Source organism: Pseudophryne corroboree, chromosome 10 (genome assembly GCF_028390025.1).
Source record: "Pseudophryne corroboree isolate aPseCor3 chromosome 10, aPseCor3.hap2, whole genome shotgun sequence".
NCBI lineage: Eukaryota > Metazoa > Chordata > Amphibia > Anura > Myobatrachidae > Pseudophryne > Pseudophryne corroboree.
In genome coordinates, this window is record NC_086453.1 from 42,967,044 (window position 1) to 42,980,321 (window position 13,278).

General features: G+C 43.8%; 1 protein-coding gene across 4 annotated transcripts in view; it reads right to left on the reverse strand.

The window, feature by feature from the left end:
- Nucleotides 1-13,278, reverse strand: part of LOC134965922 (sialic acid-binding Ig-like lectin 13) — a 64,546-nt gene that overhangs the window by 15,983 nt on the left and 35,285 nt on the right. For 3 of the 4 annotated variants that reach the window (XM_063942322.1, XM_063942321.1, XM_063942324.1), the window contains exons 5-6: nt 12,923-13,003; nt 1,144-1,185 (exon numbers count right to left, since the gene is read on the reverse strand). In XM_063942322.1, coding sequence (XP_063798392.1) covers nt 1,144-1,185; nt 12,923-13,003 — 123 coding nt within the window. The remainder of the gene's footprint in view (nt 1-1,143; nt 1,186-12,922; nt 13,004-13,278) is intronic. The other variant, XM_063942323.1, reaches the window with a different exon arrangement.

Genomic DNA, 13,278 nt, shown 5'->3' on the forward strand with positions numbered 1-13,278 from the left:
CCCGATTACAACAATAGTATAACCATTATAAACATTAGTATACCCATTACACAATAATATACCAATTACAACAATAGTATACCCATTACACAATAGTATATCAATTACAATAATAGTACACCCATTACACAATAGTATACCCATTACAACAATAGCATACCCCTTACACAATAGTATACCCATTACACAACAGTATACCCATTACACAATAGTATATCAATTACAACAATAGCATACACATTACATAATAGTACTGTACCCCCATTACAACAATAGTATACCCATTATTAACATTACTATACCCATTACACAATAGTATACCAATTAAAACAATAGTGTACCCATTACACAATAGTATACCCATTACAACAATAGCATACCCATTACACAATAGTATACCCATTACACAATAGTATTTCAATTACAATAATGGTATACCCATTACATAATAGTATACCCATTACAACAATAGTATACTCATTACACAATAGTATACCCATTACAATAGTGTACCCTTTACACAATAATATACCCGATTACAACAATAGTATACCCATTACACAATAGTATACCCATTACAACAATAGTATGCCCGATTACAACAATAATATACCCATTACACAATAGTATACCCATTACAACAATAGTATACCCATTGCACAATAGTATACCGGATTACAACAATAGTATACCCATTACACAATAGTATACCAATTACAACAATATTATACCCATTACACAATAGTATATCAATTACAATAATAGTATACCCATTACACAATAGTATACCAATTACACAATAGTATACCCATTACACAATAGTATACTCATTACAACAATAGCATACCCATTACACAATAGTATACCCATTACAACAATAGTATACCCATTAATGGACGCTATATCGCGGGTCCGTCGTCCAGTGTGTACGCACCTTAACTTGCTGAGTGATACACAGTAAATCTGACTACAGTGTGAGATTGCAACTGATCTGACCATGATTATGCCAATTCTGAGGTCTTCCAGGAAGGCTCAAGAACTCGGAAAACATAGAGAAGGCAATGACTGTTCAGAGAATGTAGAAGGTAGCTTGAAATTATTATTCAAATGAATACAGCCTTACAAAAACATGTATCACCGTACCTTTAGATGACGTAATGAGGACATCTGGATTTCTAGGTGGGTCTGTAATGAAACAACATTGGTGTAACATTTATAAAATAAATTTTTTATACTGTTAATTTTTTTATTCTTTTTAGTTACTGTAAAGAAAGTAACTACTGAACAGATTAATGGACAACATAGGGGTTTATTCAATTATAGTCGGAACGGCGTCTTGTCGGAAAGATGGCAGTTTCCAACTTTTTTAGGTTGAATCGTGATTCGACCTATTCAATGGGGCTGCCATTTTTCCGACAGGTCGGCAATTCCGACTTGTCAGAAAACACGTGGATCGGCGTATTAGCGGTGTGTTTTGTTGGATTTGCCGCCAAATCCTACAGCTTTTAGTCCCGTTTTCGACGATGTCAATCCGACTTTAAAAAAAGTTGGATTGACATTTTTGAGAACGGACAAAACCTGTTGGATATGGCCACAAATTGAATACTGCATTGTCTGATCCTTTCTGTCCGAAAGGATCCGACATGCATTGAATAGACCCCATAACCTACATCAAGACCCACTGATGCCAATCAGATTAAATTTATGAACGTGACACAGCTTTACGTTTCATAATAAAGCTTGATTTATAGTTTGGAATAACAATTCTGTACATTTTCAAATTTTGGGTTAAATTCTGAGTCACGTGCTGCTGAAACCGTTTTATGGTCTTTTGCCGGAATCAGCTACTTTATGCTAATGCTAGTGTCAGCCTTTCCCCTGGTGTACATCCATGCATCTGACTGTTCAAGGACTGGAAAGCCCACTTCGTGTGCCTTGAGATTGCTACCATTGTATGCACCATTGACACTTGCACCAGTCCCATGCTAGGTGCAGATTCTCTGTCAGAGTGTGGCCAGCAATGTGAGCGATTAGGCATCTGAGCTTGCAACCAGTTATGTAACACGACTCTTATAGCACACCCATAAGACAATGACCATGCGTCTGAATAGCCACCTCCCAAGCACTGCCCAGGAATACCCAGCACACTTCTAATAAATTTCTTCATTAGATCCTGCAACTCTGTATGCACAAACTGTGTGACACATGTGTATTGTCTACAACCGCCTTACTGCCTTTCTTTCCTCCCACTCCCTGCTTGACCCATTTCAGTCTTGCTTCCATCCTCTACACTTCACAGAGACAGCTCTAATGGAAGTTTGAAATGGCCTCCTTACTGCCAAATCCAAGGGCCACTACACTCTGCTTATTCTCCTTTATCTCCTTTACCTCTCTGCAGCATTTGACACAGTGGACCACCCTCTACTCCTGCAAATACTTCACTCTATTGGTCTGCGTGATGCTGCCTTCTCCTGACTGTCTTCCTACATCTACTCTAATTACTCCTAACAATAGGTGTCCCTCAAGGTTCTGTTCTTGGACCTCTCATTTTCTCTATATATATCCTCTTTAGGTGAGCTCATTCAGTCTTTCGACTTCCAATATCATCTCTATGCTGATTACACTCAAATCTACCTTTTCTCCCCTGACCTCTCCCTTTCTCTCCTTACTCGTTTCTCCAGCTGTCTCTCTGCTATTTCTTCTTGGATGTCCCAACGCTTTCTTAATCTCAGCATGTCTAACACTGAGCTGATCATCTTCCCATCCTCCCACATTACCTCACCTGCCACAAGTTCACTATCTATTGATGGCACAACTATCTCCTCTAGCCCCCAAATGTGCTGTCTTGAAGTTATCCTTGATTCCTCCCTCTTCTTCAAATCACACATTCAGTATCTCTAGCAGTCCTGCCATGTCCATCTCAAAAATATTTCCAGGATCAAACACTTTCTCACCCTGGATGCTACTAAGACCCTCATCCACTTATTGGTCATCTCTAGATTGGACTACTGTAATCTACTTCTATCTGGCCTCCCTGACAAATGCCTCTCTCCACTCTAATCTATCCTTAATGCTGCTGCACAGATCATCCCCACATGTACTCTGTCAACATTGCCTCTTTTACAAACGCTTCACTGGCTGCCCTTAGCCTTTCAAAACTAATTCAAGCTTCTCACACTCACTTAGAAAGCCCTCGCCCATTCTCTTTCATTTACATATCTTACATTATCTCCCTTTACACTTCTCCAACACTCTTTGCTCCAAAAACACATGTCCTGCCAACTGATTACTTCCTCCCATTCATGCCTACAAGATTTGTCTGTGGTGCTCCCTACCTCTGGAATTCTCTACCTTTCCTTATCAGACTCTCCACTTCTCTAAACACTTTAAACGGGTTCTCAAGACCAACTTCTTCATCAAACCAGCCATCTCTTATCCTAACCCTCTGTTCCATGCTCACTGTCAACCCCATCTCTGTCACCCCTGTTTGTCTGCTGCTCCCCTTCAGAATGTAAGCTCTCACGAGCAGGGCCCTCTCCCCTCATGTGCTTTTCCCTCTCTTAGACTATTTTCTATTCCATACTCCCTACAACAGCACATAACCCTTGGTTTGTGCCACCATAATGCTTATTTCAGTGTCTTGTCCCCTGAAGGAGCATTGTTAATATACAATGTACTTGTCCCACATTATCTTGTACCGTAATTCGCTGTTTTCTTGTTTTGATAATTTTTTTACATACTTTATTAGGCACTGCGGAACTCTGTGGATCCATATAGGTAAACGATAATAATAGTATTTAATTGCTTCTCCTGAGCATTAAACCTAAACCTCTATAATATGTTTATCATTTAATTAAAGAACAGGAAATGTGATTCACCAATAAAAATGCCCAACGTTATGTAACCCCCCTTTTTACCTCTAATGGGACTAATCCCTTAATTTACTTAGGGTTACTAGCTTTCAATAATGTCTTGGATGTACCCACCCTTAACTGAGGGTATTGTACGTCTAATGTCAGTGCCTCCACCCAAGTATGTTTGTGTACCTACCTCTTAGACCATTTGGGCCTACTTGGGGAAACCCAAATACATTAATTACTGTCTTTAATAACACCCCTGATACCACATACTCCTCACTCTTGGATGAATCAGCAGAAGCTAAGTTTATTTCTCGCATCCATTCTTTAAAACTGATGTCATATTTGCATATTTATTATCGACAATGCAACACAAAATGTATTTAACAACTATTAATAATTTGAAACTACCCCCCATCACTATGGCCAACCCAAGGACTCAGTGGGACCCTACAAATAGGCAAGATGTACAGTGTATGCTAATTAAGATAAAGTCCAGTAGTAACTGTAGGTGCCTATGAATCCCAGGGAGGGCCAATAGTTTACAAACTTGTTAATACCCCCTATTATGAATGAGAAACACTTTCCCTGTAAATATGTACACAGTATCACATTTACTGTATGAGCTCATTTGTGTCATATGTGACAGGTAAGTTTATACATTTAATGAAAGTTAAATAATAAGCTCTACAATGACAAGTTTAGCTGAATTCATGAAAACTTGTGTCTCAAAATACAGTATCATTTGTTTTGCAACCAAGGATGACTAAATATGTATTCTAAATACATATTACTGCATGCAGTCAAATAAAACACACTACCAATATAAGAGTATACCCAGGTAGTATTAGTTCCACTGTAAACTGCAGTAAAATTGGGGCCCGTTTGTTGATTAGCCCTTTTCTATGTGTAAGTTCGCATAGAAGCAACCTTCTAGTAAACATTACTCTTGGAGATCCTCATGCATTGGCTATGTTGCTTTCATCCGTGTGTATGAAACACCTGTTTGCAGTTTGTAAGTTTAATTAGTTATAACTTTTGAGCTTTTAAACAGAATAAAGTCTATAGTCTATGCCTCACAGATGTTTCCATATTATTTCAGTGTTAGGATTCTACAGAAAACAGTCTTTCTTTTTCATCCACTAGGGGTCACTGGAGTACTCTTGGGATATGGACGGTTCCACAGGAACTAGGCACTGAATAGTTAATATTTGACTATACCTCCCCTCCATATCCCAGAGTACCTCAGTGTTTTTTTGGTGCTCACCGAGAAACTAGGCCTGTGGAAATTGGTCCACAATTATTGATTATTTTTTTTTGGGAGCCACATCCCTTTCCCCCTTCCAGGAAGGCGAGGGTCCGGGATAGTGGAAGCTGCTGAAGCAGCTGTGGGTGTCAAACCTCTCTAGAAGAGCTCCCTCACTACCACGTGCAGGACGCCTGCGGAAAAAGGCTGACAGTGCTTACAGAGAAGCCCCATCATTGCCCTCACCACAGGGTCCAGGTATGTTGATCGGGGCGGTCAGCTCATGCTGCCGCCCTGCTGTGTGAGATTACTGTTTGTGTGTGCCACCCGCCGCTGCCCTCAGCTGCCCGCCGCCGCTTCCAGCGCCACTGTGTATGTGCCTCTCCCGCCGCTCTGAGCCACGCCGGTCATTTGATTTTGCATAGGCCGCTCCACGGCTCTATGCGGCACGTTCCCCTGCTCCGATGCGCTTCCAGATAGGCGCAGTGTCATAGCCCGGTCTCCGTGTACAGAGAGCGGTACATGGAGCACGGGGGGGGGGGGGGGGGAGACACACTTAATATCGAGTAGTGTGTATGGTATTAGCCTAGCACAAGGCCAGCAGCGCTGCATAAATAGGTTTTTAAGCCAGGATATATGTGCATAAAGCATATAAAAGAATTATAAATCTGCTACATAAGTTATAAGTCTGCACTTTTGTGATATACTGTGAGCATGGGGACATATTAACCATGCTTCCTGTTTTTTCCTGTTTTCTTTTCCAGAATTTCCTGTATTACATCTCTCCACCATTGAAGGCGCAGGGGTGTTAGGGGGAATTTGGGATCAGGCATATTGTTGGCATGCACTGCACTTGGCCAGAGATATAGAGACACCTTAGTGCTATTTACTGAGTCGCGCAAGTTGTTTGTATTTGTATTTTGTATTGTCTGTTTGCATAATGAGTAAAACATCAGCAAAGTCCAAAAAGCAGTTTTACTGCCATGTCTGTAAGGGTGTATTACCTGATGGATTTACCACATGTAAAGTATGTTTTGTAAATTCAGAAACAAATACAATTTCTGCTCTGGTTTCAAATCCAATTTCAACCCCGGACCCGCCATGGGCTATATTAGCAGATGTCTTAGCTGGATTGCAATCAGAGTTGGCCGCCTCTCGGCAAGAGAGAGAGGCGGCAAGATCTGAATCTAGGGTGAGACTGCTAGAACTACCAGAGGGGTCTCAGCCTTACCAAAGGTCCAAATCCTCTTTGGCTAAGGGGGATAAGTTTAATTTTTCTTATAAACTACCGGTTTCTGCTATGTTACTGTCTGATGATTCTTTGCCAGACCTCACTGTACAAGATGAGGGTGAGGAGGGCGAAGTAGACCAGCAGTCAGATGGTGACGATTTTGACAGCCCGGGCATTGATAATCTCATCAGAGCGGTGCGTCAGTCGCTGAATTTTACAGAAACTGAGGAGCCTCTGACAAATGATGAGGTCGTTTTTACTAAACGACAGAGCACTCCAATGTGTTTCCCTGTTTCAGAATCTCTTAATAAAATGTTACTTGAAACACAAAAGAATCCGGATAAACGGTTTTCTGTACCTCACAGATTTAGGTCTAGTTATCCGTTTCCAGAGTCTGTGACAGCTACATACCAGCTGCAACTACACTCAAGGACCCTTCGGACCGTAAAATAGAAGCTATGCTAAAGTCCATGTATACAGCAGCAGGAGTGCTGCTTAGACCTGGGTTGAGTGGCATTTGGGTAACTAAGGCTCTAATGGTATGGATAACAGAACTCAAGTCTGCCTTAACTGATGATCATCTTATACTTCTCGCTGATCAAATCTGGGAAGCTGCTGACTATTTATGTACAGCTTCTACTGATGTCTGTCAGCTCACTTCTCGCCTTTCATCATCGCTAGTCACAGCATGACGTGCGCTCTGGCTACGTTCTTGGCGAGCGGAGACAGAGGTCAAAAGAGGAATAGAAGCGTTACCTTACGAGGGCGAGAAGTTATTTGGTCCTGAATTGGACAAATGGATTTCTGAGGCCACGGGAGGAAAGTCGGTTTTCCTACCATTTCCTCCAACAGTACCAAGAAAAAGGTATTCTGGACCGGCGTTCAAATCCTTTACACCTCAGTCCTTTCACGGGCGTGGCAGGGGAATGGGCACACCTGGTAGACGAGGTCGGGGACGTAGTTTCCAATGAACCAATACCACTCGTCAAGATACTAAAGTCACCGGCAAGCCAGTGGCATGACGGGCTCCCAGCCCATCTCGGATCTCCTATTGTGGGAGCACGCCTTCAGTCATTCCAGTTGGCGTGGCTTCAGACGTCCACAGATGGGTGGATCCGCAATTTAGTTTTAACAGGTTACAAAATAGAGTTCGACTGTTTTCCGCCAATGCGGTTTTTCAGGACAGGACTGCCTCTGTCGGACGACAAGAGGGCGATTCTGCAGACTGCCATTCAGTCTCTGCTGGACGCAGCAGTTTTGATTCCGGTCCCTGTGCACCAACAGGGTCAGGGTTATTATTCCAGTCTGTTTGTGGTACCGAAGCCGGATGGCTCGGTCAGGCCAATATTGAACTTAAAGGGCCTCAATCAGTACGTCACTTACTACAGATTCAAGATGGAATCTCTACGGCCAGTAATTGCAGGCCTAGAGCCACAGGAATTTATGATTGCGCTGGATCTCAAGGATGCGTACTTACACATTCCAATTTGGCCTCCTCAAAGGTTTTTGCGGTTTGCAATACGACAGAACCATTACCAGTTTCAGGCTCTACCGTTTGGCCTCTCGTCAGCGCCTCGGGTATTCACCAAGGTGATGTCTGTGATGATAGCTGATCTCAGATCCCTAGGAGTGATAATAGTTCCGTACTTGGACGACTTACTCATCAAAGCTCCGTCTCAACAAATCCTCCTTCAACAGGCATTGCTGACATACAATGTACTGGTTCACCACGGGTGGATTGTCAACTTCAAGAAATCACATCAAGTTCCGTCTCAACTACTTCAATTCCTAGGTATGGTTCTCGATATGGTAGATCAAAGAATTTACCTACCCGAACAGAAAGTACAGGTCATTCGTCATCTGGTACAATTAGTGCTCAAGCCATGCACGGTCTCGGTTCATTTGTGTATTCGCCTCTTAGGCACAATGGTGGCGGCTTTTGAAGCGCTTCAGTTCGGAAGACTTCACTCACGTCCTTTTCAACTGGATGTGCTGGCACAGTGGTCGGGCTCGCATTTGCAGATTCACCACAGGGTGAGGTTGTCTCCAAGGACCAGAGTGTCTCTACTCTGGTGGCTCAAGGTACAGAATCTAACCGCAGGGAAACGGTTCGGCGCCTGGAATTGGATAATTCTCACGGCGGACGCAAGTCTCAGAGGTTGGGGAGCTGTAGTTCAAAATTTTCAGCTCCAGGGTCTCTGGGCGGATCACGAAAGATTGCTGTCTATAAATGTCCTGGAACTCCGGGCAATTTACAATGCGTTGCGACAAGCAGTGCACATGCTACAGGCTCCAGCTGTGCAGTCAGACAATGCGACGGCGGTCGCATACATCAACAAACAAGGCGGAACGAGAAGCCGCATGGCAATGCGGGAAGTAGCTTGAATCCTCAATTGGGCCAAATATCACCAAGTGATATTGTCGGCAGTGTTCATTCTGGGAGTGGACAACTGGGAAGCGGATTATCTCAGTCATCGGGATTTTCATCCAGGAGAATGGGCATTAAATCCAGAAGTTTTTCACATGCTGGTCCAGAGGTGGGGTTACCCCCAGGTGGACCTGATGGCATCTCGCCACAATCATCAAATGCCCCAGTATGTGTCCAGAACTAGAGATCCAAAGGCAGTGGCAGTAGATGCTCTCACAGTCAGGTGGCCGTACAGTCTAGTGTATCTGTTTCCACCGTTTCCGCTGCTCCCTCTATTGCTAAAACGGATCAAAAGAGAGTCCGTCACAGTCATACTAGTGGCGTCTCATTGGCCTCGGAGAGCTTGGTTCTCGGATCTTCGCGGACTACTCGCAGACGATCCTTGGCCGCTCCCACTACGTCCGGACCTATTACAACAGGGTCCGTTCCTTTACCACGATTTAGCGCGGCTGCGTTTGACGGGGTGGCTGTTGAGACCGCCCTCTTAAGAAGAGAGGGCATTCCAGAATCAGTCATTCCAACCATGTTACGAGCTAGGAAGCTGGTTACGGCAGCTCATTATTACAGAATTTGGCATGCCTATATAGGTTGGTGTGAAGCTCGGAAGTTTCCGACATCTTCTTTCAAGTTATCCCGTCTTTTGTTATTTCTACAGATGGGGTTAGATGGAGGTCTACGTTTATTCACACTAAAAGTGCAGATATCTGGATGTCACTTTATTTCCAAAGAAGATTGGCTCTATTGCCGTCGGTACACACCTTTATGCAGGGTGTCCTCAGAGTACAGCCTCCATTCATTCCACCTACTGCGCCATGGGACTTGAATCTGGTTTTAGATTTCTTACAGTCTTTTCATTTTGAACCCTTACAACAAGTGGATATTAAGTTTCTCACTTGGAAAACAATTTTTCTCCTAGCCTTGGCTTCGGCAAGGCGAGTTTCAGATTTGGGTGCCTTGTCTTGCAAGCCACCGTATTTGGTGTTTCATGATGACAGAGCGGAACTTCGGACGAATCCCGCTTTCTTACCAAAAGCAGTGTCATCTTTTCACATCAACCAACCAATAGTAGTTCCTGTGTTAACAGGACATTCTGAAACTCTGGATGTGGTACGCGCATTACGCATTTATGTACCCCGAACGTCTACAGTTCGTAGGATGGATACGTTGTTTGTTCTCTATGATGCTGCCAAGAGGGGTTGGCCAGCTTCTAAGCAGACCTTATCCAGATGGATAAAACTGACCATACGTCAGGCTTATCTTCAGGCTAGGTTACATCTGCCTACATCGGTAACAGCTCATTCCACACTTTCGGTAGGAACGTCATGGGCAGCTGGTCGTGGAGCTTCTACGACACAGCTTTGCCGTGCGGCTACATGGTCGCCAGTGCACACGTTTGTGCGCTTTTATAAGTTTGATACTTTTGCGGCATCAGCATCTAGCTTTGGCCGTTTAGTGTTACAGGTGCCAAATAGCTCTCCCGCCCACGGGGGAAACTTTGGTACGTCCCAAGAGTACAGTGACCCCTAGTGGATGAAAAAGAAAATAGGATTTTGGTACTTACCAGGTAAATCCTTTTCTATGAATCCATAGGGGGCACTGGACGCCCACCCAGAGCAGTTGTTACCTGGTTGTGGTAAGTGCAGGGAATATTATGGTAACACACTCTTACCGACTGGTTCAAATTAGAAATTATGTCGGGTTGGTGTCAACTGTTAGTTGTCAGTTTCGTTTTGTGTCAACTTTATTGTTGTCCGTTTTGGCTATATGTATTTCTCCATTGTCAACCTCTATAGCTCCAGTTCGGCTCAGTAAAAAAACACTGAGGTACTCTGGGATATGGAGGGGAGGTATAGTCAAATTTTAACTATTCAGTGCATAGTTCCTGTGGAACCGTCCATATCCCAAGAGTACTCCAGTGCCCCCTATGGATTCAAAGAAAAGGATTTACCTGGTAAGTACCAAAATCCTATTTTCTCCCTCTTGCAACATTGTCCCAGATGAGATGAAGATTAGCTTTGCAAGAGATTTGATGAGGCAGTAGGATGTTTAATGTATGAAGGTTAATAGTCAATACCGCATTCAGCCACTATACGGTGCTTGTATAATTAGTAATAATACGTTTGATATCCAGCCTCCATTATAATATATGAGAGATAAGTGTAAGCCTCTGATTCTGAGCAATAGCTCAGCTGCCTGTCATGACACTGCGGAGTGGCTGGCAATCAGTAAAAGTTAGGTTGTGTCAGCAACACTCCTAAACTCTGCAGGTAAGGGGTGTAATGTGTTTGCTTTAATCTCACCCTCCAGCTGTTCAGTCCCTCCTTTCTCTCAGCTGCTCACTCTGCTAGCTGCTGCTGCCTGTAGCCACTCCCCCGACTCCACCCTGCACTCTTCTATTGGTGGCCAGTGGATGCTCTCTCTCCTGTCACTGAAGCCGGCTTTTTCAGCACTGGGACACTCTCTGCCACAGCTGCCCAGCTGTCACCTCCACTCAGTCAGCCAGCATCAGCACCCATCCTGGCCCCACTCTTCCACTGCTCATTGCTGGTGCCTGTTTACAGCTCTATGGCAGCAGCACTATGAGCGGGGAGGTTCTGTAAGCACAGGGGGACTTCAGACTGGCAGCTGTGGCTCCGGCCTCGCTTCCCTGCTCCCTCTCTGGCTTTACCCACCCCTGTGCCTGGCTGCATGTTTCCAGCTCAGATGTTTACAGCTATAGCAGCCAGGTCACAGGGGAGGCAAGCACTAGAGGAAGGGATCACCAGACTGTCTGTCAGCTGTAACTGACAGCTATTTTATACCCTGCAGCGAGGTAAGGCTCCGCCCACCGGCAATCACCCCATCTCAAGCTCCACCCACTGGCAATCACACCATCTCACTCTGGGTGACAGGCCTGGGTGATAGGCTCCTCCCACTGGCAATCACCTACTGGTTGATTGACAGCTAGGAGTGACAGAAGTTACTAGAATGTTCCCTCAGTTGCTGGCCACCAAGATGTAAATACACACATTTCAAGGGTACACATCAGTTAAATGTAAATAAATAAATGATTACATTTTTAATAAATATACAGTATACATGTTTTCTTTTATAATCATGAGGTGTAAATACATTAAAATAACCATTTATAAATATATTTTTTTTTTACATGTGTTTCTATCAGTATAGAGCTACGACTCTAATTACAACCATTTCCATCTCACATATAGCACTTTAACCCCTAATCAGGGTTACAGTTATATATATAATTGCATATGTAAAAAGGAAGGTGGGTGAGAAGGCAATTGCCCGCTATCATCTCTCAATAAACTACAGGGATCATCTTACGGAACCCCCTGTCTTGTCATATGGACCCGCCAGCAGAGGAGTTTCCTAAATTCACCATATGGGTTGTCTCAATGCCACTGCTCTACCCTGTATAAGGGTTTTACAACTACTGTACCTCTTGCTCCACCTGTTGTTACTGAGGGCAATGTTTTCTTGACATAGCAACCCCCCCCACCCCTCCCACCACCACCAGGACACTTTTTTTTTAAAAGGGATCCCTCATTGGTAGGTTCCTAGTGTAAAAGACCTTCAGTGACTTTGGGCTGTGATATTATTCTAACACGTGTTTAGCATTTAAACTGAGCCGGTAAAAATCTGCAAAAATTTGAGAATTTTGCTTTTCAAGAGCAGACTGTTTTATGAAAACCCACACATAGAATCTGGTTTCCAGTTTTTGAATGGTGAGTTAATGCTGAAGCAACAACTACAATGTACGGAGTTTATTTGTAAAAAAAAAAATAAAAAAAAATTGAGGAGCTTTACTTTAAAAAAAAAAGCAAAACACTTTTCGGCCATTTTGTTTACATTTTATTTAAAGTTTTTGAATGAGCACAAAAACACAGTCCTTGCGGGATAGTGTAGTTCAATCCCCGCCCTGGGGATGTTCATCTAAGTAGGGCGGGGGTTGTGTGTGTCAGTCACGGGGAGGGGAGGCTCAGGGGTGTTTATCAGCATGTATATTGGTGGGATCCCCCACAACTTTATTGCCCCAGTGCCCCCATCTGCCTTAATCCAGCCCTAGTTGTAACATAGTATGGGCATGTTATAGAAGTGCAGAAGAAATAGGGCATGTTGCTGATAGTGATTGCGCATAGAGATGCTGAATCACTCACATTGGATGCCGTACTCAGACGGGTGATCTGCACCAGGTATAGGGCTGTTGCAAGCCTCATTTCTGTGACCGATGGTGGTATCTAAAGATGGACACAATAAGATTATAATGTCTGTAGAAAGAGGACGTCTCAGTCCTTGCATACTTGAACCCATGGATCTAACCAGCAGCACTGGAATAAAGTTGGAACTGCAGCAAAAGACGCAAGTAAGACCGCAATTGCCTGCAACTCAGAATCAGGCCTTATGATGAGGGATCAGGCACCGTTCAACAAACCACACCCCCTCAACATACCCCGCCTCTACTAGGGCTGCTTCCAGATATATCTTGTGCTGGTTTTTTCCCAATCTGCCCCTG